This window comes from Lacerta agilis, chromosome 7 (genome assembly GCF_009819535.1).
Source record: "Lacerta agilis isolate rLacAgi1 chromosome 7, rLacAgi1.pri, whole genome shotgun sequence".
NCBI lineage: Eukaryota > Metazoa > Chordata > Lepidosauria > Squamata > Lacertidae > Lacerta > Lacerta agilis.
The window spans coordinates 83,422,131-83,447,368 of record NC_046318.1 but is presented as its reverse complement, the minus strand read 5'-3'; the positions used below and the strand labels follow the sequence as shown (position 1 = coordinate 83,447,368).

The 25,238-nt window shown below is 50.2% G+C and overlaps 1 protein-coding gene across 1 annotated transcript in view; it reads right to left on the bottom strand.

Moving 5' to 3' along the window:
* Nucleotides 1–14,826: 14,826 nt before the first annotated feature.
* The window catches only part of RHPN1 (rhophilin Rho GTPase binding protein 1), a 53,761-nt gene continuing 43,349 nt past the window's right edge, over nt 14,827–25,238 (bottom strand). The window contains exons 10-15 of the mRNA XM_033155939.1: nt 23,089–23,208; nt 20,836–21,030; nt 19,114–19,190; nt 17,896–18,042; nt 16,389–16,547; nt 14,827–15,212 (exon numbers count right to left, since the gene is read on the bottom strand). Of these exons, the coding sequence (XP_033011830.1) occupies nt 14,991–15,212; nt 16,389–16,547; nt 17,896–18,042; nt 19,114–19,190; nt 20,836–21,030; nt 23,089–23,208 (920 nt within the window). The 3' untranslated portion in view covers nt 14,827–14,990. The remainder of the gene's footprint in view (nt 15,213–16,388; nt 16,548–17,895; nt 18,043–19,113; nt 19,191–20,835; nt 21,031–23,088; nt 23,209–25,238) is intronic.

Here is a 25,238-nt window from a genome sequence, read left to right as displayed (position 1 = left end):
GTAAGACAGGTACATAGCTGCTATGTCAACCGGAGACCCTTGGCCCCATCTTCGCAGGCCGTCTCCCATACTGGACGGTCCTGGCGGGAGTTGTAGTTCAGGCTGGCCACCTCCGACCTGAGGCGCCGTGTTGAATGAACGCGAGGGACGGAACCACGCAGACCCGGGCGCCCTTTTTGGCGCAGTCCTCCGACCCCGTTTCCCTTCCCTGTTCCAGCACAGTCACTGCCAAAAGGGGCCAAAGCCATGGTCTCCCCAACACTTTCTCCCCCCCCCTCCCAACGCCCCAGAGAATGGGCCGGTTATGCTGTCAGGCCCCCGCAGTGGGATTTCGGAGCTGGCCATTGAGGAACATTCTGCTGTGTTGGTGCGCCCCCCTGTCCACAACCCTCAGCCTCCTTTAGCCTATCCGTGCAGCCTGCACCCAATTTCTGCGTGGGGCAGCCAAGGTCCACGGACTCTCCTTTCTCCGCCTCTCCTGGAATGGCTGGTTAAATTTGGGTTGCATCTCTGTGGGTTGTGTTGGGACAGGGGGTGCAGCCCTGCTGGGTCCCAGGCTGCGTCTGTGCTCTCCCCCCCCCCCCCCAGCAGAAGGCCTGGTGTTTCCCCTCCGTTGCATGCAAACTTCGGTTTCGGGAGCCGTCTCAGCATTAAATAAGCATTGAATCGCGATGCGGGAGGCATTTCCACACGGGTCGACATTGGAGGCCGGCCAGGCTGCCCATTGCACTTTGAACCCTGGGTTTATGTCCTGCGTAAGACTCCTTCCGCCTAAATTCTTGCTTTCTGATGGCCGTTCCCAATGAAGGCCCCCGGAACCCTTGTTTCAAAAGGAGGCTTAAAAACTTCTTTCTTTCCATTTGGGGTGAGGGGTGGACTTAGCTCCCCCTTTCCAAAATGTTACCACCTAAGGGGGAGAAACAAAAGCACATTTTTGGGAAATGACTTACCGGCACTGAGAATCTGGGCATATTTTGGCTTGCTACCCTACATAACAATTTGGAGCTGCACTGTGGCATCTTGGCAGGAGTCTTATTCTCATATTATTCCAATGGAGGCAAGGCAAATAACACCTCCCAAAATTTCAGGGCGATAAAGTGACCCCGTCTCCTCGAAATGTCTGAGGACGCCTCGGACTCGAGCTGCGTGGAAAGGCCTCCTGTCCACTCTAACACTGCCAAGAACAGACGTTTTCTTTTATGGATGCTATAGAGCCCCTGGGATGTGGGGTGGGGATTTGGGGGGAGGTGTGTGCGTGTGTGTGTGTGTCAGAAGTCTGTATGACAGCTGCCGAAAGGAGACACTTGTCACCCCCTTGCCCTGCCTGCAGAGCGGTTCCACGGCCATCCCTAACAGGCTTGGATTATTATAACAAAAACGTGTGTGCGTGTGTGTGATCTTGTGTCCCACAAGGGGGCACACGCACAGGGGGTTGGACTAGATGGGGCGCAGAGCGGAAACATCCCCTCCCGAGGCCAGTGCTCCCACTTAATGCCCACTTAAGTTTCTTCCACACCACTGGCCTTTGTCACTCAGAGGGGGGGTCCTCCGCCGTCTGCAGAAACCCCCTCGTTGCTTCCAGAGAACTGGCGCGCCAATTCTCAAACAGAGCTTCCCCATCTTCCGATGGCTGGTCTGGGCAAGGCTTCTTCCTGGCTTCAGTGGGGCGTCCGAGCAGCCACTGCCACTGCCAAGAGGGTTTCCTCTCGCGCTTAGATGCCAGGCACGCTCAGGAGTAGAGAAAGTGCCTTTATCCAACACAGAGAATCGGCCAGGCCTCCCACCAACCCCCGGGCGTACAGAGTCGCTTCTTAAAACACACCTGAGCGTCTCAGAAGAGACTTCCTTGCCTTCGGTAGCTCCTTCGCTTTCTCCCCTCTTTCTTTGCCTGTTCTGGCATGTCAGAATTTGGGTGCAAGACGTGTTTCTATTTCAGCGTCGGGCTGCTGCGGTCTGTGTAACTCATTGCCACAGGATGGTGCAGTTGCGCAAGCCTAAAGGGTTTTTGCAGAAGGCCTCGGTGAGAGGGCCCATGAATGGCGGCAGCGGGGGGGTGTGGGCAAACGGCACCCCTGTAGCCTGGGGAAGTTGAAGGTGCGTTCCCCCTCTGGAAGCATAAACTTTGTAGGTAAAAGTGAGTGGTAGCCATATTTGGAGAATTGGAAGGAGAGTCGGCGGGGACTTTTCGTAGGGGTTGGGGGAGAAGGAAGGTCTCTTGCCAGAGCAGCTCGCTGCATCGATTCCCTGTGCCGCCCCAAATTGGAGCAGGAGCCTTCCAGCCAAATCACGCGGGGAGTATCTTCCTCTCCTGCCCTAGGACCGCAGCACCCCCACCCTTCCCCCAGGGACCCATTGCTGTAGACCCATCTCTTTGCTCGGAGAGCTGGCCCCAAGAAACTGAGCGAGACTCTGGAATCAGAGCTCACAGAGAGAAGCGATGACATCTATGGTGGCACAACAGTGCCCTGGGGTACTCAGGGCAGTCGGGATGGGCGTGGAAGCAGCATTTACCTTCCCGGTGACCTTTTTTGTTGTCAAAAGAGACCGACCCATTGGCTTTTTCCATTTGGGGAACCCTAAGGAACTTCCTTGATGAGAAGATTGATAGCGGCCAGCAAACTGGCTCCGAAGACAGCGGTTGCCTTCTCCCCGTGTGGATGCAGGCAGGGCGGTGATTCGGAGGACGGCACTGAATTCTCTGTAACTCCAGAGACTGGTTTAGGAAAGGGGGTCTTGGAGAGTTAAATGTGGGGCTGCAGATCCGCTCGTTGCTGAACTGCATCTCCCATCATCACTGACTGTTGGCACCGTGCAACTGGGCCTGATGGGAGTTGAAGTTCAGCCACAACTGGATGTCCCGTCCCCCACTGCCGCCAATGTGTCTGTTCTCCAGGAGGAACTGTGCAATGCCACCATCTTCCAGGGCCAGAGGTTTCCTGCCTCCCCTCCGCTCAGCCAGTAAGAATTTATTATATAGAGGTTTAAAGGGTTAAAAAAAATCCATTATAAATTTGCTAACAACATAGTTTTAATCCAGAGGTGTATATATATCTTATTACCCATCACTGGGGCTCTTTATTTGTAGGGGGGGGGAGAATGCTCTAAAAAAATCTATCTTTGCTATTTATTTTATTGCTGTTCGGGGGGGGGGGAGGGGAAATGGCTTCCTTGAGTTTGACCAAAAATATATTTATTCCCACACCCACCCTTTTCTGGTGACAAGAGCTTTCTAATTAAGATTAAAGGATTAAATAGCGCCCATCTATGGTCTGCATTGGGCATTTCACTGTAGCTGCAGAAACTTTCTAGTCCTTTTTAAAGCATAACGCAACAGCAAGGTGGTTGAGAGAAGGTAACCAGCAGGAGAAAAAGATGGAATTTGGGGAAGAGTCTCAAACCCCCCCCCCCACTTCATTCCCTTTCCTGGAATGGCTGGACCGCAGCTCCATGCCCAACCCTGCTTTCCCCTTGCCTCCGACTCCTGCTTCTTCAGTTAACTTCCAAGCCTATTTTCCATTAAGTTATTTCGGTGAATGAAGGTAACTTGGCTGCCATTCCAGGAAACCGGCCAACGGTTCTTATGGAGTGCCCCTGTCCTCTCTGTGGGTAGTTCTGCCTGTGTGTTTCGCACCCCTCGCTTTGACAATCCATCCACACTTAAAACTGCAAAGGCACCCGGCTGCAATTTGCGTCTTGCTTTTCACGTTAAGAGTCACTGTGGACTAGCACCTTGGTGTTGGGCCCAAACTGCTGCCACCCACCTGTCCCAAACTGGTCTTTTGAAAGTAGCTAGCAACACTCCCTCTCCCTCTCTGCTCTCCAGGAAAGTCAGGGCAGCTTACTGAGGCTTATTGCAACTACCTACCGCTGTCCAAATTTGACAAACCCCCGTTTCTTGTTCTTCAGACACAGTGAAGAAAAGAAGGGGTTAATTGAAACAGGAATCCTGACTTGGTTTTGGACACCTCTTGAGCAAAGAACCTAATCGGAATCAAGTGCCTTAACACCTTAATGGGCCATTACCTGTCACTGACAAAGCTGTAGCCTGAGCCATTTACATTTGCAAATTCCAGTTTGTTTGAAATCCTAACTGCTTGGGACATTTTGGGGGGGGGGGCTGTTCAGCTTGGTCTCTCCTTTTTCCTCCTGGGAACTGGCATTGCAATTCACCCAGGTCTGCATCATTTTAACACTTTTGGGCAGCTGTTTCAAGAGACACCACTGTAAATAAATAGCTTGGATCCCTTTATTTTATTTTATTTTTAAACGGAGAAATGCAGTGCATGGCATGCATTTAACAGGAGGAACAGATGGGCAAATGAGACACATCCGCCGCCATCAAGAGAGTCTAGGGATTGCAAGCTCGTCTGTTTTGAAGAGGCCATGTATCTAAGAGGTCTTAGCTAAACGGCTCCAAACCATGCATGATGCCCTTGGGTGAAGCACTCCAAGGTCTATAGGTGGCAGGGGTGGGGTGGGGGGAATATCCACCAGAGTTGAGCTGGCACCAGAGAAGACCCAAAGAACAAGTGGGCAGCAGGTGGCGGGAGCAATTCCTCATCTTTGCTGAAGCATCAGGGAAGGTCCAGGTGAGTTAGAAGTTTCAGAGAGGTGGAAGCTCAAAGCAGGCCTCTCAACAACAGTGGCAGAGGACTCCTCTCCTCCTGTCCTCCTTGAGGGCTTCCTGAAGGCATCTCTGATGCGCCACTGTGGGATTCAGGATCCCGGATTTTCGTCTTGTCCTGGTGGGGGTTTCTTTCCTCTCTTAGGCTGAGCCACAAGAGTGCTTTGCCAGAGGAAACAGTTGTTCAGGATGCTGGAGATGTTGCAAGGAACCCTAGGTGCAGTCATTCAGTTTATTAAAAAGGCACAACGGCTCACTTCCCCCCACTATTCCCTGTAGTTGAGTCGGGCAGTGTTTTTCCCACGCGAATTTAACATGACATAAAGTGGTCACATACGGGTAGCAGCTATAACTTAGAATGGGTTAACCCCTGCCCCAATTCCTGATGCAAACAAATTTATTTAGAAAACTAGCGTTGGAAAATTTAAAAAGCAGACTGAAACAAACTGTGCTACAGCACAAAGGTCCTGTACCCATTGCACTGAGCTCAATGAGGTTTACTTGCAGTCATGTTTAGTATAGGATTGCCGCTTCAAATGATTCCAGCAGGGTCCCGCCTCTCCTGGTGGCTGCCTCATTTTCATGACTTTTCGCAAATGCCACTTTAGCCAAAGCGGACACAAAACTGGTTCTTCGGTTCTTGAGCTCCTTCCACTCAGCAACTGGGTTGCTTTCTCCTTAGGAGTGCCCGAATGTGTCCTTTGGACCCTGCCATGCACTCGCCAGCCCACCAGCAGCAACCCAAGTCAATTATCTAAAATTAATTTGCTCCTTCAGCAAAACACAGACACAAGCATAAACTTCAACTTCTTTGTAACGTCTCTGGGATTACCAGTAACCACTAATAAGTTCTGTAGGATCAGGAAGGGGAGAGAGAAGACCCTGGAATTGGTGAGGAAGGGGATTTGGGCAATGAGCTCTGTGCTTTGCCCCCTTAATCCCAAACAGCTGGACTCCCCTTGGCAACTGCTCTCATTCTGGGCTGCACAGACTTTCTGTTTGACCTACTTAGCATAGGCAGAGAAGGAGTGTAGGATTCGCCTTGTGCTAGCAAGTCTTTTACCAGTAGAATTCTCTGCAAGCAAGGAAATGGATTCTCTCTCTCTTGTGGCGAACTGTTCATTAATCACCCTTATAAACTGTGGGGGTCTTAGTCCAAACCTCCCTCCACAAAAGAGCACTCTCTGCCGGTGGCAGTACCAGAAGTGATTCATTCACGTCGCATCTCTTCACCCGGAGAGACCAGCTTAGCGTTTCGAAAGGGCAAATTGTCTCCGTGTCGTTTCAGCACCAGAAACTGTTGCCATAATTAAATAATCTTAAGATGTCACTGGTCCTGTGAGATATTGTAATATTTGCAGTATACAGTAGGATTTAAAACAAAAACAAAACACATCCACACTGAACGGCAGGCCTAATTCTTGTCTGGTTTCTAAGGATGGGCACGTATAAATGTTTTAATGCCCTGGCGATGGGGTGTTGTCTGTGCTGACAAGGTGCAAGGTGAGTGGCTTGTTGTCTTGGGGTTCCAAAAGGGAGTCTAACCACTTGGTTGTGAAAAAGTCTTTGCAAGTTGGCCACATGCACAGTATTTATTGCCACCTGGGACTCAACTCTCGCCAAATCACCGGCAACTCGGCAGCTCTTGGGTCCTAACACATGCCGGTGTTCCCTGCAGCCCACCATGTCATAATGATTTATAATAATTTATTACTTGTACCCCACCCATCTGACTGGGTTGCCCCAGCCTCTCTGGGTGGCCGTGTCACTAACTCCCACATTGAGACGGGCAGAGCAAGACTTGAGAGTGTGAAATGCCAATGCAGAGAAGAAACCAAGTACCGCTAAATCAAGAAGAGGAGCTGGGGTAGAGAGACATATTTGGCCTGGCCTCCTTTCCCAAGTTGGTTTTATTTCAAACTTGATTCCTACATTGCAGGGGTTGTGCTAGACTCTTACGATTCTATGAAGTGTCTAGGTGCAAAACTGGAAACTCTTGCAGACGGAGGTTCGATATAAGGGTTTTTTCCCTCTCTCCCTATTGGGTGGTTTATCGTTTTGATTTGCCGGGCGTGTTTGCCCATGCAGAAAACCAGGACAGGTTTGACTTACTGGACTGAGGTTGCTTGAACCCCGTTTGGCCTTACAGTCGAGAGACGCAAGCGATTCCATGCTAACCTTTCCCTTCCTTCCCACCTCTTAGCAAACTGATCCCTCTCCCCCCCAAAAAAAAATACTTTCCTCGGACAATCACCTCAGGCGCTGGGCAAGGGGCAAGCAAGGAAGGCCGTTTGGTCCCTTGTAGTGATGGCTGAATGGAGACAGGACGTTTCCTGGGGCCTCCCATGGCAATTTAGAGGGGCAACCTACTGTGTAACGTTGTCTGACTAACTCTTGTAATTAAGAAGCATGGAAATGTAGAGGCAACTCCATGTTGTGTGAATAAAAGATGAATATGGACATCCTTTTGGGGACCCTCGTGTTGGATTCTTTTTTTCCCCCCTTAAAAAACAAAACAAAACAGAAAGCACTACGTATTCTCATTTTTAGAAAGCACATCAAGATTAAGCAATTGTGCAAAAGCAACGAAGAACTCAGCCAGAAACAACAGCGTGGTGGTGTTGGCCAACTCACGACTTGCATAATGCCCCCCCCTTTAGATTCTTGAAGTTGTGTTGCCAAAACAAAATGAAGCTGCTTCTTGGATCAAATCGGACAGCAATATCCATCTACCCTTCTGCTGGCTGATGAGGTCTAGCTGGGGTTGTTGTTGTTTAGTCGTTTAGTCGTGTCCAACTCTTCGTGACCCCATGGACCAGAGCATGCCAGGCACTCCTGTCTCCCACTGCCTCCCAACTTTCCTCAGCTCCACTACTTGAAATGTTTCTTTAGCCAGAGATCCACCTTTCACGTGCAGAGGGCACACCCTCCTCCTCAGCTGTTGACTCCTCCTTTGGAGCGAGACCCCCAAGCCCATACCCACCGAGCCACATCCCTGGGGCACAAGTATCCATCTCAGAAGGTGGTGGGTAGTTGGAGGGCTTTCAAAAGAACATTAAGAGTTTGGATTTGATATCCTGCTTTATCACTAGTCTCAAAGCGGCTCACATTCTCCTTTCCCTTCCTCCCCCACAACAAGCACTCTGTGAGGTGAGTGGGGCTGAGAGACTTCAGAGAAGTGTGACTAGCCCAAGGTCATCCAGCAGCTGCATGTGGAAGAGCGGAGACGTGAACCTGATTCACCAGATTACGAGTCTACCACTCTTAACCACTACAGCACACTGACTTCTCAGTAAAGGTAAAGGACCCCTGGATGGTTAAGTCCAGTCAAAGGCAACTATGGGGTTGCGGCGCTCACCTTGCTTTCAGGCCGAGGGAGCCAGCGTTTGTCCACAGCTTTCTGGGTCATGTGGCCAGAACTACTAAACCACTTCTGGCGCAACGGGACACCGTGACGCAAACCAGAGTACACGGAAATGCCATTTACCTTCCCGCTGCAGCGGTAACTATTTATCTACTTGCACTGGTGTGCTTTTGAACTGGTAGGTTGGCAGGACCTGGGACTGAGCAACGGGAGCTCACCCCATAGCGGGGATTTGAACCGCTGACCTAATCAGCAAGCCCAAGAGGCTCAGTGGTTTACACTACAGTGCCACCTGCTCCCTATACAGAGGTTAAATAGCCAAAATGCTTTTAGTAGTGATTCCTGCACTGCAGGGGGTTGGACTAGATGACCCCTGGGGTCCCTTCCAACTAAAGTTTCATAGCCAAAGGAGCAAACAGAACAGATCTCTCTCTCTCTCTCTCTCTGGTACCCAACTCTTGGAGCCCAGTACATTGTCTATCCCACACATTGACACAAGAATGTGCCCAGCCTCGAGTCTTCCTGGAAGAATGTGCCGCAAGTTGCACGCGTGGGTTCCTCTCTCCCAGTCCCAAATCTCCCACCTCTGTCTCCCACAGGCAACCTGCCTTAGGTTGATTTGTAGTCCTCTGGCCAGGGCTTAATCTGCACACCAGGATGTAGAACAGGAATGGGGTCCCTTGCAGAAACTCCAGGTATCAGTGAACGTCAACTACCAGCCAGCATGGCTCCTGATCAGGTCGGGTGGGGCGTGCATCGCCAACAACCCCCGGGGGGTCTCAAGCTTCCCAATTTCTTCCAGCTGGGCCACGCTCCACCTTCCAACAGTGCTTGGGTGCTTGAAGACTGGCTGTAGTTACTTGGCAGGGAGGGAATACAAAGACAACCGCAGCTCAGAGGCACTCTTTTTATTGCTATCATCACATTTTCCAAGGCTGAAATTGGATACAAAGTAGGTCATGGGGTTGAGCCCACGCTCAAATTAACACTGTCAACATTAAAGGTGGGCAGGGAAACAGGGGTGTCCAAGCCCCTCTTCATTTGCAAATACACCCCTTCTCAATTTCCAAATCCAAGTTTACACATTTCTACATATCTGCGGTGTTTGCCCCCTCTCTCTTGCACCAGAAACTCAAGAATCCACATTAAGAAAACATGAGAATCGCCAGGAGCCAGCAAGCCACGGCGAGAAAAACACAAATCGAGCCCTATGTTGCTAATGCAACACTTCGGCTCAAATTAAATTATTTCTCGCGGGTTCAGGAGTCCCAATCATGAGAAAAGCAAAACATTCACCAAGGAAAACATCAGGACTCCTGTTCTTTAAATGGACAACATCAGCCAGGAATTTCTGCTACAAAAGAGCCACAGTGATACACAAGAGCTAACTTACAAGTGGCCTCTGCTAAGCTGGCACCTTCCAGATGTTTTGTGCTACAACTCCCATCAGTCTATAACTGTCAAGTTTCGGATTTGAAAATAAGGGATCAGCAGTCTCACCTATCCCGGGGACAGTCACATGTCAGTGGTGGGCGGAGTCAGAAGCAAAAGTGGGCGGAGCAGCAATGTAAAATCCAAGCGGGCTCAGGCTTGGAGCGGAGCAAAGAGGAGGGCAACCATGTGCTCCGCGCAATGGAGCCCCATCGTCTTCTTGTCTGATCCCATCAAAACAGGACAGGAAGCAGCAGCTGCTCAAAGGCAGCCAGGCTCCGCCCGCCAGCTAACCCTATTGGCCGGCTGAGGGGCTCGGCGGCAACGGATAGGGGCTGATGCAGGGGGAGGAATACACCCCCCTGTAAGCACGGGAAACGGCTCCCACTTGCTTTGAGGGCTGAGGCTTTTCTCTCCAAGTAGGCGAGGTCTTCCCACCCAGTCCGTGGCCAGCAGGGGAGGAGCTGCTTCCATTAAAAATGGGAAATTTAAGGGAAATAAAAAATAAGGGAGAGCAGCGGGAAACTGCTTGAAATAAGGGAGAATCCCGGGGAAAATGGGATACTTGACAGCACTGCATCAGTCCCAGTCAGTGCAGGCTGATGGGAGATGTAGTCCAAAAATTCTGGTGGTCACGAAATGGACCAAGGCTGATTTAAAGCAACAGGGCTTTGCACTTTAATGCAGGGGTCCCCAAACTAAGGCCCGGGGGCCGGATGCAGCCCAATTGCCTTCTAAATGCGGCCCGCGGACAGTCTAGCAATCAGTGTGTTTTTACATGAGTAGAATGTGCTTTTATTTAAAATGCATCTCTGGGTTATTTTGGGGGCATAGGAATTTGTTCATATTTTTTTTTCAAAATATAGTCTGCCCCCCCCAAGGTCTGAGGGACAGTGGACAGGCCCCCTGCTGAAAAAGTTTGCTGACCCCTGGTTTAATGCATTAGGCTGCCAAGGTTTCAGTTTGCAGTTAGCAAATCGGACCCTTCATTTCCATGCTCAGAAAGGCTTAAACCTTACCTCCACTTCCAGCTGCAACCCCTCTTGGGTGGCCACAAAAATGGGCGATCCCATCTGTTTTGGAATATGCTCTTTGTGAAAGGGTTAAAAGAACAATGAAAAGTATTTCCACCTACCCAAAAAACGAACCGCTGCGTTGCAGAGGGTGTGTGCATGTGTTTCTAAACCAGGAGCTAATGTGGAAAATATCTGCCTTAAATAAATAAAAAGGTTTGGTTCATTATTAAGTTAGATCAAGCTATAAATTATTTCCACGTTTGACCAGCTAACAAAACAAAACGAACCCACCTGCAGCTTCTACAGATACTGAAAATGACATTGGCTGCAGATTTTGGTCTCCAAAAGGGCAGATAAAGGGAACCAACAGGAAAATGGGACAAAACAAACCCAGATGTGATGCTCGATGCTTGTATATCTTGCCCACTGTGGCATCTGGGCTGCCTTGTAGTTTTGGCTTCCTTACTTGAGCTGCCTGCAGCCATTCGGTCAGCTGGAAATATCACGTGTTTTCTTGGGGAAAAAATGCTCTCTGTGAAATGCTGTGGGACAGATGTTTGGGTTGGGGTGGGCCTGCCTGGTGGCAGAAGGGGAGCCCTAACCTAGGGCCTGTTTTATGGGCCCAAAGCATCCTCTGATTTGGAGAACCAACCAGTATGCCCTGTTGGAGATTCATTCCCTGTGTGCAGTCATGTTATTGTCCTCTATCACGTGACGGTGTGTGTTTTGATTCCACAGAATGGGAAGTGACGAAAGACAGGATGTTTGTCTTACTGTGTTTCCTGAAGTGGGACTGTTGTCCTTTCTCTTTGCTGTCTGATGCTAGAGAGAGAGGGAGCCATGCTTCAGAGCTCCGTGTGTGTTTATATGTAAATGAAGTAGATTAGCCAAGATGCTGAGCTGCTGAGTTCTGTTACGCAACTGCGCAAACCTCTGCCGATCCCTAAGTGTGCTGATGTCTTCTGCCATCAGTTGCTGTGATGTTCGGGCTGAGGAATGCTTATGAAGCTCCCGAGCGATCACCCAGGAGGAAGGGAACATACCAGTCGGACATGTGTCTCTGCCAAGGTCCTACTCATGTGTAGAACAATCCTGACATGCCCTCCCAATCTTTCTCAATTCAATTCCTTGCATTTGCAGCGAAGTAGGATTGGGAAGGTTTCGAGCACAGACTGCCCTTGAAAATGGAGCAGAGCACTTTGGAGAGCCTTAGCATCAAATCTCCTACCTTAACCTGAGTCATCTAACTCAGCATTCTCTACACTGACTGGCAACAGCTCTCCAGGTTTTCAGGCACGGAGTCTCTCCCAACCCTTCCTGGGGATGTCAGGATTAAAGCTGTGCCACTGAGCTGTGCCCCTTCCCCAAGGCCAGGGGGTCAGCTGCCCTCATTCAGTTCCTCCTTGGCCTGAAGCTGCCTGCTTTGCTAGGAAGCGGCCTTGCAGCACCCAGTTGGCTTATTTGTTCCTCTGGTCCAGGAGTGCCGACTCTGACTGGCAGTGGCTCACAGCTCTTCAGCCATCACCCACTACTCAAGGCCCTTTTTACCTAGTGATGCTGGGGATTGAATTCGAATCCTCATGCACTCCAGCCGCACTTCTCTTGCCAGTAATAACCGCAGAGGAGGCAGGCACACAAAAACATGCAGGTTCTCCTCCCCCTCGTGCAACCGAAGAGAGTGGGCAAGCCTACTAGGAACAGCGAGTTTTCTCCAAATATTTTGTCAATTGCAGATGGCAAGTCTATTGGCCAGAGATTCTTATTCCTATTAACTGCAAACGCCCGGTTCATTTTGGTGAGATGAGCACAATGGCTTCCCCTCACTGCAAAAGAAAATAGAATCGACCAACCAGGATATTTTGCGCTTGCAAACTTCAGAGAAAAAGAGGAGCCTGCTTGCTGGATCAGGCCAGCGGCCTCTCTCGTCCAGCATCTTGCTCTTGCTGTGTGGCCAATGAGATACCCATGGAAGCCCTCGGGCAGAAGCTGAGCGCAACAGTCTCTGCCTACTTGCCAGTTGCTGCACACAGACGGGCACCGGACGAAACAGGCTGGTCCCATGGCTCCTGGCAGAAGAGCTGCATTTATTTCTAGCTTGCCGTATTTTTCGCTCCATAAGACGCACTTTTTTCCTCCTAAAAAGTAAGAGGAAATGTCTGTGCGTCTTATGGAGCGAATGCATGGTCCCTGGAGCCAAATTGCCTAGGGGCCAAAAGCAGATCATGCTGGTTTTTTTACAAAGAGATAAGGGGGTGTTGAAAGAAAGCCGCTGAACAGCTGTTCAGCAAGTGATCGGGAAGAGTGATAAGGCTCCCTTTCCATGCCCGCCCCTTGCCCAGGCCTCCATTGTTGAATGCAGAGGGAGGCTGTTTGTTTCCCCAGCGACATGTGACTGGTTGATTAGATTATCTGTCTGGAAACTGTAGAAATGGCTGTAGGACTAGAAGCTGCAGAACTGTGAGTTGAACCCCATAAAAACGGGGCTTTTCCTCTTTGAAAATGAAGCTGCACCACTTTCAGCTGATCCTCAAAAAAAGCAGGGCTTTTCCCTTTGCAAAAGAAGCTGCACCACTTTGAGCTGATCCTCAAAAAAACAGGGCTTTCCCCCTTTCCTCCTCTAAAAACTAGGTGCATCTTATGGAGCGAAAAATACGGTAATTATTTCCTCCCACCAGATTTGGGTGCTGCAGGTTGATGTTTTTCATTTGTTTTAAAAAGGACACACACACCCCGACAGGTGTGGTAATGGTGCCCTGGAAGGGGGGGAAGGGGCACTAAGAGGCAAGGGGTAAGCGAGGCAGCACTGGAGGTGTAAATAGCTATCAAACTTTGACACCACCAGCTCAAGCCCATCAATCTTCTTGAACCAATCAAACAAAACGGTTTTAATTGGATTTTGATTCATCAATACCGTTTTGAATTTTATTGTTGTGTGTTATTTATTACCTTCCTCGGTGCAAACTGTTATTCTGAATAATGCTTTTTATAAGGTAGGGGGTGAGTTTATAGAATGAAGGTGGCGGTGGCCTTCCCCCTCCCCAAACTGGGAACCTCTGCTCCGTGCCAACAGCTGGAGGACGTGCACCCCAGGCAAAAGGGGGAGCCCACCCCAAATTTACAGATGGAAGCTGTGTAGTGGACTTGCCTCGCTCTGTCACCGACATCACCATCGCCTGCAGCGTGGGACGAAGACTGCTGCATGCCGCAAGAGCAACTTGCAAACTGCAGAAGAAGTACGGAAGCAGGAAAGGGGGGGAACCTGCTTGTGCCCCCCCCCAATCTCAGCGGCTGCTGGAATATGCCAAAGTGCTCTCAGAAACCACTGGGCAGCAGTGACTTACAGAGCACCGAACCGCAACATCCTCAGGCAGATGGGAGGTTTGCGTCACCGGGCAAAAACTATTTCCAAAACGCCTGACATGTATTAAAACCTGTGATGACCCTTACGAGCGACCCTGCAAGGCAGGTCAAGTATTGCTCCCCAAGTTGTGGGTGGGATCTGGGGGCAAGAGAAAGGCTTGCCTAAGGCCACCTAGGTAAGCAGCTGGTGGCTGCAGAATTTGAACCAGGGACTGCGTCCCTCAGACCCTCCGGCTGTGGATCTAAGCACACTCCTCAGGGAGCAAGTGCCGTTATTAACATGCCTCCAAGAAAACATGTATAGGATCGCACCATTGGCCTCTATGCTGCGTCAACGAGCCCAGAAAAATTGGTGAGCCTGAAGGCTCCTGAAGAGGAATGCCTATAATAACCAGGATGTGCACCGAATCATAGCACAAACCAGAGTTTACGAAGCTAGTTCAAACCACGGTTTCGGTTCTCCTTTGCAAGTGGCTTGTGATGCATGGTTCGCTTCAAAAAAAATGGTTTGATAGTTGCTCCCTTGCCTCCCTTACGCTGCTCCCCTACAGGTTAAGGAACTAAACTGAGCCATTTTGCTACAGGTGGAACTACAAACCAGCCATTTTGTTCCTATGACTCGTCCCCTAGATGTGTTCATGGTCTTCCTAGCAGTGAGTTGAAACATGCACCGTCCCGAACGCAGGAGCTGCAGAGAGGTTTGCAAAGCCAGGGCCATGCAGAGCCGGGAGCACCGTTTTCCAAGGACCGGACACGAATGGTCCTCTTACACGCCGCAAATCCAAAACGGCCGCTCGCCCGCCGCTATGACTCAAGCGATGCCTCGGGCAGGAGGAAATGAGAACGCTGCAAACAGGCAGCCCTCTGAAACTTGCTGGCGTTGGAGGCTGTTTAGAAGGCGCGTTAATTGGAAGAGCTCCGTCATCTTGCCTCCGGCCGGATGCCCCCGGAGATACGGGGCTTGCGGGCACCAGCCCTCCCCCTGCCACCTGGCATTTGGAGCGATGCCGAGCCTCTCCCAGCCCCGAGTTCGAATCCCCTGCTTTTCAGAAGCCAGCCTCAGCAGAACCCTCGACTCCGCTGCCGCCTTGCACGCTCCAGAAACGCCCGTGGGGTGGGCATCCTCGGCCGGGAACCTGCCGCCTCATTCTCCCGCCCGGGGAGTGAAGGCGCAGGGGCAGGAAGTGGGAGCCGCTCAGCAGGCCAGCTCGTTGTCCCCCACGGCAGAGAAAGGGAGGCTGTAGCTGCCGCTGCTGCTGCTTTTGCTGCGTTTGCTGCGTTTACCCCACGCCAGGAGGGAACTGGCGCCTTTGCTCTGCATCAGGGCTTTCCGGCAGTTCTCCTTGTTGCTCTTCAGGAGGCTGCCGTCGCCGCCACCAGCAACGCCAGGACCCATCGCCGAAGACTTCTTGTCCACCTTTCAGAGGGAGAAAAAAGACGGGGTTTGGGTGGAGGAGGAGCGGAAAGAGAGCACCTAAGGGACCACCTCTCCTGGTATGTCCCGGGTAGGACCTTAAGCTCCTCAAATAATAATTTGTTGGAGGTCCCGAGCCACAAGGATGCTAGGTTGTAGAATAATCTTGAAAGAACAGCGGTAAAATAATTTGTGAGATTAAAGGTGTTACAGCATTTTTCGCTCCATAAGGCGCACTTTTTTCCTCCTGAAAAGTATTATGTGCGTCTTATGGAGCGAATGCATGGTCCCTGGAGCTGAATTGCCCAGGGGCCAAAAGAAGATCGAGCTTTTTCTTTTACAAAGAGAGAAGCGGGTGTTGAAAGGCTGCCGCTTTACAGCTGATCAGCAAGAGACTGGGGAGAGAGATAAGGTCGCTGGCTCCCTTTCTGCAGAGGAGGCTGTTGGTTTCCCCAGCGACATGTGATTAGATTATCTGTCTGGAAACTGTAGAAAGGGCTTTGAGCTGCTCCTTTAGCAAATGGGTCTTTTCTCCTTTGCAAAAGCAGCAGTACAACAGCTTTGTGCTGCTCCTTTTGCAAATGGGGCTTTTCTTTGCAAAAGCAGCAGTACAACAACTTTGAGCTGCTCCTTTTGCAAATGGGGCTTTTCTTCTTCCAAAAGAAGCTGCACAACTTTGAACTGATCCTCAAAAAGGGGGGCTTTCCCCCTTTCCTCCTCAAAAAACTCTTATGGTCAGGTGCGTCTTATGGAGCGAAAAATACGGTGTGTGATCAGCTTTATAATCGGTGTTATGCTTTTTTCCTTTTTTTTCTTTATTGAATCAATGGAGAGTTGGATTAAGGAAGTCAATGTTTATATATAACTTAAGTTCTTCTTTTTGTGTTTAATGGAATTGTTAAAATGAATTGGATATATGTGTTATTTGCATTTTTTCTGCTATTGTTATTGTTATGTAATAGAACTTAAGTTTATTTGTAAATAAGTGTATGATCGATGTAAACACTGATTATAAAGAATCTCAACACACAGGTCTCCCATACAATCTGAAACCAGGCCAGACCCTGCCTGCTTAGCTTTGCAAATGTGCCAGCAGTTTTATTGCTGCACCACTAGGAGGACTACCCTGACCCCCCCCTCCAACGGGCCTTTGCTCACCCCAGCCCCCAGCCTGCTTACCACGCCCTGCCCTTCGGAGTACTGCAGGGTGATGACGCCGACCTCCGCTCCCTCGTCCCCGGCCACCTTCAGCAGCTGCACCACCTCCGCATGCTTGGACCACTTGCAGTCCTTGCCGTCGATGGCGACGATGTAGTCGCCTTCCTTCAGGCCGGCGTCCTGGAAACCCAGCGAGGAGAGGTGAGGCCCAGAAAAGCTGGGAAACGCCCCCCGGCAGAACAGGGAGGGAGGGAGGGGAAGGGGGACGGAGACCTTCAGGAACCCCAAAGGTTGCGAGGGATTTTGGTCAGCAAAAAGCCCAAGAGATAAAGTAGAAGGAGCAAGGGCAGGCACATAGCACAGTCTCCGCTCGCTTGGCAAAAACCCCGGAAAGGACGGGACTTGGGAAGCTGTGGGGGGTGGGGACCTTCAGTGTGACTCATAGGGGCAAGCCCCACGGAAGAAAGGTTGATGTGCACTCCTGAGCAGATCCTGTTTTTATCATAAAGTGAAGTTAATTAATTAACTTCACTTACTCCGTGTGAGTTAGGTAAAGGGACCCCTGACCGTTAGGTCCAGTCGTGTCCGACTCCGGGGTTGTGGCGCTCATCTCACTTTACTGGCTGAGGGAGCCGGCGTACAGCTTCCGGGTCATGTGGCCAGCATGACAAAGCCGCTTCTGGCGAACCAGAGCAGCGCACGGAAACGCCGTTTACCTTCCCGCCGGAGCGGTACCTATTTATCTACTTGCACTTTTTCACGTGCTTTTGAACTGCTAGGTTGGCAGGAGCAGGGACCGAGCAACGGGAGCTCACCCCGTTGCAGGGATTTGAACTGCCGACCTTCTGATCGGCAAGCCCCAGGCTCTGTAGTTTAACCCACAGCGCCACCTGTGTCCCATCCCTGTGAGTTACTATTAAATCTGTTCATCGCCCTTCATCCAAAGCCCTCAGGACGGTTCACAGCATAGAAATACAAAATGAAAACACAAGATGTGTAATAAAAACATTATTTCCTAGGCAGATAATCCCAATGCATTATGGACTCTCTCTCTCTCTCTCTCTCTCTCTCTCTGGCTACACTTCTAGATATTTTCTCTGCATACTGAACCAATTTGTACATTCAGGCCTTCTTATAGTGACCTTAAGAGTAGAAATCCTTCAGGTGCGGGGACCTGAAGGTACATCCAGCGAGGGTTCACATAGCGGGAACTGCGTGTACAGCGGAACCTCGGTTTCCGAGCATCTCGGAAGCCGAACATTTCAGAAGCCCAATGCTGAAAACCCAGAAGTAATTGCTTCCGTTTTCGAACGCGCCTCGGAAGTCGAATGGCTTCCGAGGTGCGTTCCTCAATTTCCACCCTTGAAGTTGCCAACAGAACTTTGCGCCTCGGTCGTCGAACATTTCGGAAGTCGAACGGTCTTCTGGAACGGATTACTTGCGACAACCGAGGTTCCACTGTATAGGGCTGCTTCCCACACGGTGAGCATGGCGCCCCATGTTCCCACCCGCAAGACCAGCCACTTACCGCCGCACAGCCCCCTGCAATGACTCCAGCGATGAGCACCGGGGAATCCCCTCGGAGGGTGAACCCAAAGCCGTTCTCGCCTCGGACCAGGCGCACCGTCCTTGGGGGGTGCCACTTGTTCTTGGCGGAGAAAACCGACAGCGGGCCCTGCGGGAGGCAGATGGAAGTACTGCAGGACAGAGTCTTCCGGGGCTTGGGGGCGCATTTCGCTTCCCCGAAATGCATGCACCTGCCTGGATCCAAGAATTTCAGAGCAGCTCCCATGGAGCAGAGAATTAGCATCCAGTTCCCAGGGTGGCCAGAGAGATGACCCCACTCGGGGTTCCCAGAAACTGACACTCGGAGATGTAGCACCTCTGCTGCAAGACGGCGGCTCGTGGGATCGTCCTTTTGGTACGGATAAATCCCTCGCCGTGCAGAGAAGTGTGCTCTGAATTTCAGACCTGACTACTGCAATCTGCTCTATGTGGGACTGCAAAGAGGTTTGGGTATTGTTCTTAGTCTTTGTTAAATTTACACGCTGCCCTTCGTTCGAGGATCACAGGAAAGTTTGCAGCATAAAAACACAAAAATATATAACTATCACAAACAAAACAATAACCCACAAAGGCCATTATTATTATTATTATTATTATTATTATTATTATTATTATTGCCAAAGGCCTTGGAGAAGAGGAACCAGGCACCTAAAGTTGTAACTAAGGTGCAAGGCAAGCCTCCCTTGGGGAGTGCATTCCGCAAACAGGGAGCCACCACCAAAAAGGCGCGTTTTCACACTGCCACACTCCGCACCTCATGGAGGGGGCACAGGGAGAAGGGTCTGAGATGATGATCACAGGGTCTGGGGCTGTTCATATGGGGAGAGGCAGTCCTTGGGGTCATGCGGTCCTGAGCCATTTATGTCAAAACCAGCACTTTCAATTGGGCCCAGAAACTAACTGGCGAGGTGTAATATGCTCAAACCGTCTTGCCCTGCTGAGCAACCTGGCCGTCAAATTCTGCGCCTTCAGAAGTTTCTGAACCATCTTCAGAGGCAGCCCCACTGGACCATTTCACTGCATGACATGGAGCTCTATAGCATGACAAGGGAGGGACAAAATGGGGAAGACAGGAGGGAGGACCTCTGGGATCTGTTGGCGACGGATCCACTCTACGCTTACATGGCACCATCGCCGCTCACCTCAAAACCTGGTCTCATCCAGGCCCCTTGGTACTTACCAGTCTATGGAAGATGTCTGTGACTTTCACCTTGGAGAAGTTGGGAGATTTGATTTCTGGCCTCTGGTGAGTTTTTGCTAAAAGAGAGAAGGGGGGGGGCACAGGAAGTGGTGCTTTGAACCAGCCTGTCAGGAAACCCCCCTCCCCACGGCTGGTAGCATCTCAGGATCGTTTGCAGTACAGGGAACTGCCCCCTTTGTTCAGTAGTTCGTCATCCCCCTCCTCAGGAGGAAGCGACCATTCCTCTAGTGGGGAGGGGGAGTTGGAGGCAGGAAGTCGGCGCAGGGGCTGTGAAGGGATGGCAGAGCCTGAGCACCAAGGGGGAAGCGGGGAACAGGGACAGTTTCCCGTGCCCCGAGTTCGCAGACAGGAAAGACGTGGAAGGGGGAGGCGGGGGTTCAGGATCCCGTGCCTTTTTTGCTGGACCAAGAACTGGAAGGGTTCATTCCCGGACTCTGCGGAGGGATGAGATGGACGTTTACACTTTTGCTCCACTGCAAATATCTGCACAATAAAGAACTTAGTTTTTAGAAGTTCTGCGTTCAGCTGATTTCTCATGAGCAACCACTGAACGTCCTTACACAGCCTTTGTCAACCTGGCGTCCTCCAGGGACTACAACTCCCATCAGCGTGTGCTGGCTGGGGCTGATGGGAGTTGTAGTCCAAAATGTCTAGAAGGCACCAGGTTGGGGGAAGCTTGATTTTAAAACACTGCACAAATATATCAGTACGTATCGCTTCTGGAGCTGGATCCCTAAGGAAGTAGATAGAAGCCGAGGAAAAGCAGGTATTCCGCAGAAACCTGGCATTTTACTTTGGGCACACATAATCCAGCATCGCTTCTGCTGTCTCTTCCTTTCCTTGGGCATGTTTCTAGTCCTTAAGCCTGCTAAGAGATCCCTTTGGATGACCCCTGACAAAATCTCCGAGTCCGGAAGGGAATCTCCCTAGAATTCCCCCTCTGCTCAGAAGACAGGGAGTCACAGATTCCCCCCTTTCCTGTAACTCAGCAGGTTGTTTTAAAGCATTTTAAAATATTGTGCATTGATGCTGTAATAACCTGCCTTGGGACTTTGGGGGTGAAGGGCAGGTAATTAATCACCACAAGGGGTCTTAATTAGGAAGACCAAAATTTCAAGAAGGAATGGGGGGAAATATATAATTTACCTGAAAAAAATTCATTGTAAACAATTACAATTATTAGTAGGATTGGAATGATGCTCTTAGTTAAAAGTTGTGGTTCTGTTGGAGATTTAATAGAATTGGACTAACAGAGAAGATGCAGGAGAAAAAGTTAACGTAAGGAGGGAAGTCCCAGAGAACTTATAGAAATTGTTTAATTTGTTTGCTTGATGATTGTTGGGTAAATCTGAAAATTTAAATAAAATTATTATTAATAATAATAATCACAAGGAGTCTGGAATTTTATGCTTTGTGTGTTCGTGTCTAATCTTGCCATCTTTCTAAAATGTATTTATTGGTGTGAACAGGACAGCAAAGAGCTTGTTTTCTGCGTCCCGTTGGTGTAACGGCACTTGCCCTCCTCCTTCGGCAAGGAGGACACAAAAAATGGCGGTGGAGGAGGGTCAGTTGTGGGGGAGCAAGAAACGTCCCAATTTTCACCTGAGCCATGTTGGAGGGCATGAGAGGCTCTCACGCACATATCCTGGAACGCAGCGAGTGCTAATCCCTCGGCCGCCCGCCTCCCCGCTGCTCACTTACGGTGGATGTCGGGGGCGTCCGCCGTCTCGAAGAAGTCTTCCTCGTGGTCGATCTCCGAGTACTTGCCGAGCGACCGCTTGTGGGCAAGGCACAGGACCTCCTGGAGGATGTCCATCTTCCTCAAGATCTTGCACAGGCTGTGGATCCTCATGGCTTCCTCGTGCCTCATGATGGCCTTTCGGAGGTGAGCCTTTCCTACAAACAAACACACACACACACACACACAACAAATATATATTTGGTCAGCACACGAAAAGAGCCTGCAGGATAAAAAAAATCAGCGGCCCGCCCAGTCACAGAATCGCACAATCCTAAAACTGAAGACTTGCAAGGGACCCCCGAGGGTCATCTGGTCTGACCCTCTGCAATGCAGGAATCTCAACTGCAGCATGCATGACAGAGGGCCATACAACCTCTGCCGACAAGCCTCCAAGGAAGGAGAGTCTGCCACTGGCCAGTCCACTTGAAACAAGCTTCCTTCGCAAGAATGTTATTGGCACAGAAATGGAAGCAAGAAGAATTACCGACAATGGAGGAATGGCAGGCAAAATTAATGGACTATGCAGAACTAGATAAGATGACAGGAAGAGTTCGAAACCGGCGGGACCAGGAATTCCTGAAGGATTGGACTAAGTTTGAGAAATATTTGAAAGACAGTTGTGAACAACAAATCACGCTAGTAGGCCTACAAGAAGTTTCGTAAGGTTGAATTTAGGAAATATTACGGAAATAATTTTGGATGGTAATAATTAATTATAGTGGTTAAAAATAATACTGCAGTTGGAAATACAATAAGGAATTAGAAAATTTGAAAATCCTGAGAAGAGGTTGAGGGAAGTCAAAAATGTGTACAAGAGAAGAATAAGAATGGATGTTTGAAAGAATGTATGTAAAATTCAATAAAAATTATTTATAAAAAATAAAATAAAACAAGCTTCCTTCGTCAACAAGCAGCCCTAGAGATATCGGAAGATGGCTATCCTATCTCTTCTCAGTTTCCTCTTTAACCTCCTGGTTAAACATACCTGGCTCCTTCAACCGTTCCTCATAAGGCTTAGATTCCAGACCCTTGATCATCTTGGTCTCCCTCCTCTACACACCCTTCCAGCTTGTCAACAGCCTTCTTAAATTGTGGTGCCCAGAACTGGACACAGTATTTCAAGTGTTCTCTAACCAAGGCAGAACAGAGCGGGAATATTACTTCCCTTGATCTGGAAACTATAGACTTCTGTTGATGCAGCCTAGAATAGCATTCGCTTTTTTCTGCTGCACCACACTGTTGGCTCATGCGAAGCTTGTGGTCCACCAGGACCCCGAGATCCTTTTCACATGTCCCGCTAGAAAGCCAGGTGTCCCCCCCCCCCAATCCTATATTTGTGCAGCTGGTTCTTCCTGCCTAAGTGCAGAACCTTAACATCTGTCCCTATTGAAATTCAGCATCCTCTTCTCACAGCGGCCTGTTGGAATTTTCCATTCCACCTTTAGTTACAGACATGGGATTGTTACACATCACGTGTCTGTTTACATTCCAGCACTGTTTGCTGACGCAAGCGGAACTTCCGTTGTGTTGTGTTTTAATCTCTCTCGGAAGGAGAGAGACGACATGTTTCTTTCAAAATAAAATAAAAAAATTCCTTCCAGTAGCACCTTAGAGACCATCTTAGAGATCTGAAGAAGTGTGCATGCACACGAAAGCTCATACCAATAACTAACTTAGTTGGTCTCTAAGGTGCTACTGGAAGGAATTTTTTTATTTTGTATTGACTACAGCAGACCAACACGGCTACCTACCTGTCACTAGACATGCTTCTTTGTTTCTGATTTATGATAATAAATCCGTAGTTTGCTAATATGTCTTCACAAGCCTCAATCCTCTTTTTGTTGCGCACTTTGCTCTGCTAAGTAAAGTGTGCCCATGTCAGCAGACTTGGGTCACTGATTTATGTCGCACCAGAGGCTGAGGGATCTTTGCAGCGCGACGGCTGGAAGGAGACGATCCAGCTGGCCGTTCGACCCCGGATGCCGACACTATCCCCCTCCTGTGGTTTCAGCAACCAGGATTCAGAAGCACCTCCCGACTTCTCTTGGCACGTTCATGCGACAATTAACTATGTGCAAAGGTAAGGAGAGCTCTGCGGCTGGGTCAGGCCGAAGGCCAGCTGACTTCTGGAAGGCACCAGGTTGTCCAAAGATGCTCTAAGCCAGTATCAGCCAGGGGAGGGAGGGTGGAAGGATCCTGGGAGGGGGGCTTACCCAGCTTCCTTCTCTCTTCTTGGTCCTGCAAGAGCAGCCGGACGTCTGGGCCCTGTGGCGGGGTGACGTGGAACTGGAGGAAAGCTTTCTCGTGCTCCGGGAGATCCGCGTCAGACGCAGCTGCAGGAAACAGACCAGGAAAAGGCTTACTTGGGGGGAATCACAGAATCATAGCATTGGAAGGGACCCCTAAGGGTCATCCAGTCCAACCCCCTTCAATTCAGAAAACTCAGCTGAAGCATCCATGACAGATGGCCACCCCAACCTCTGCTTGAAAACCTCCAAGGAAGGAGAGTCCACCACCTCTCATGGGACTCTATTCCACTGCTGAACAGCTCTTACCGCCAGAAAGTTCTTCCTGACGTTTAGTCGGAATCTCCTTTCTTGTAACTTGAAGCCATGGGTTCGAGTCTGTTGCAGTATTTCCCCACACAAGTTACATAAGCACCACACACAGTTTCCCTGAACCTTACACCCTTTATTGCATGAGGCCGTCCTCGTAAATAAGAGGAAAATAGGCCCGAAGATCCCGTCTCTTCTCCTTCCGTGGATCCCATTCATTCATAAAAATGGCGGTTCTAAATAGCGCCCCTGGTGGCCAGCCCGCTGGTACTACAGGCTCTCTGCTTTGACAGCTCTGACAAGGTGCAAATACATTGTTTCCGTTTTCAATCGACCGTGACGGATCCAATCACAAATGTATCAATTCCTTTATACAATGTTTCCGCTCTATTTCTATGTACTTTTGGACCTTTTTCTGACTTGTGTATGACTCCCTGCCACCGGTAACCAGCAGGGCTAGCTCAGGGCTGCCTCCTCCATATTGTTCACCCTCCTCCATAATCCTCGAAGCGTGACCCCACGTCCGCAGGAAGACAGGATTTTCCCGCCTCAACTCTGCCAGACAAGGAAATCTGTTTAATAAAGGACTGCCTCTTCAGAGTGGATTCCACTCAATGGGACTGTGCTTGGCCCTACCCTAGGGCAATATCACCTTTTGTCTTCTTGTGCCTCACTACCTGGAGGGGGTAGCCCAGGTGTGAAACCACTCAGGTTTCTGCTCCTAGCCCCTCCCGTCCTGGAAATCTTTAATGTAGTCTGATGTAATTTGGGGGTGTATCTATGTGGGAAGGGGGGAAGGCAATAAAAGTCGGGGACACTTCCTTCTCGGGGCTTCCATCTTTCCTTCGTGCTGAGGAGTGGGAGCCCTGTCGCGACAGTATTTCTACCAATAAAGACCAAGCCTACTGGCTGCTGTTTGCTCTTTACTTTGGTGGTGGTCTCCAGTTTTTGCCCAAGGGAGCCCTCGAACTGCTGCCTTTAACAGCTTGGCGACCACGGAGCGGGACCCTTGGTTCTCCCACGAGGGTGAGGGGGTGAGGCGGAGAGGACCAGGCGCCACTGGGCAGCTTTGACTCAGGGATTCTTTCCCTCTCTCTGTCCTCTCTTCGTGGGCGGTAATCAACTGTTACCTGGGGAGACCAGCCAAAGGGAGCAAAGGCACGGTCAAGCCGGCCAGCAAAGGATCCCGGGATCTACAAAGGATTTTGGACGTGAGTATGGTGCAGATTTAGAACACGGGGAGGGGGTGGAAACGTGTGAATTTACTCACGACAGCTAAAACCTTCTCTCTCTCCTTCCTTGCTCTCTCTCTCTATTTCTACTAATTCTCTCTCTCTCTCTCTCTCTCTCTGACCCGGCTCCGTCGGAAAAGGTCCAGAACGGTGTCAGAGAGGAACTCTTCCCCTTCCTTTTCCTTTCTCGGCCCGGCTCCGTCGGAAAAAGTCCAGAACGGTGCTGAGTGAAGGATAAGGATATCACTCTCTCCCTCTCTCTCCTCCATCTCCTGGCTCCTTGACCCGGCTCCGTCGGAAAAGGGTCCAGAACGGTGTTAGGGGGCCAGAGAGACATCTACTTCTTCCTTTACTCTCTGCTCTTCTCACCTCTTATCAAATGAAGCCGCACCTCCTGCACGGCGACTCTTGTTGAGGATGACCCGTGTATGTGAGAACGCAAGGTCATTTGTTCCTTTCCACCCTTTATTTTCCGGGTTCTGAACCGGCATCGCACTGGGCGAGCGTTCGGCAAAGAATTCCGATCCTAGGTTTATGGCTAGGTAGGGGCTGTCGTGAGTAGCAGAACGGGAGGTA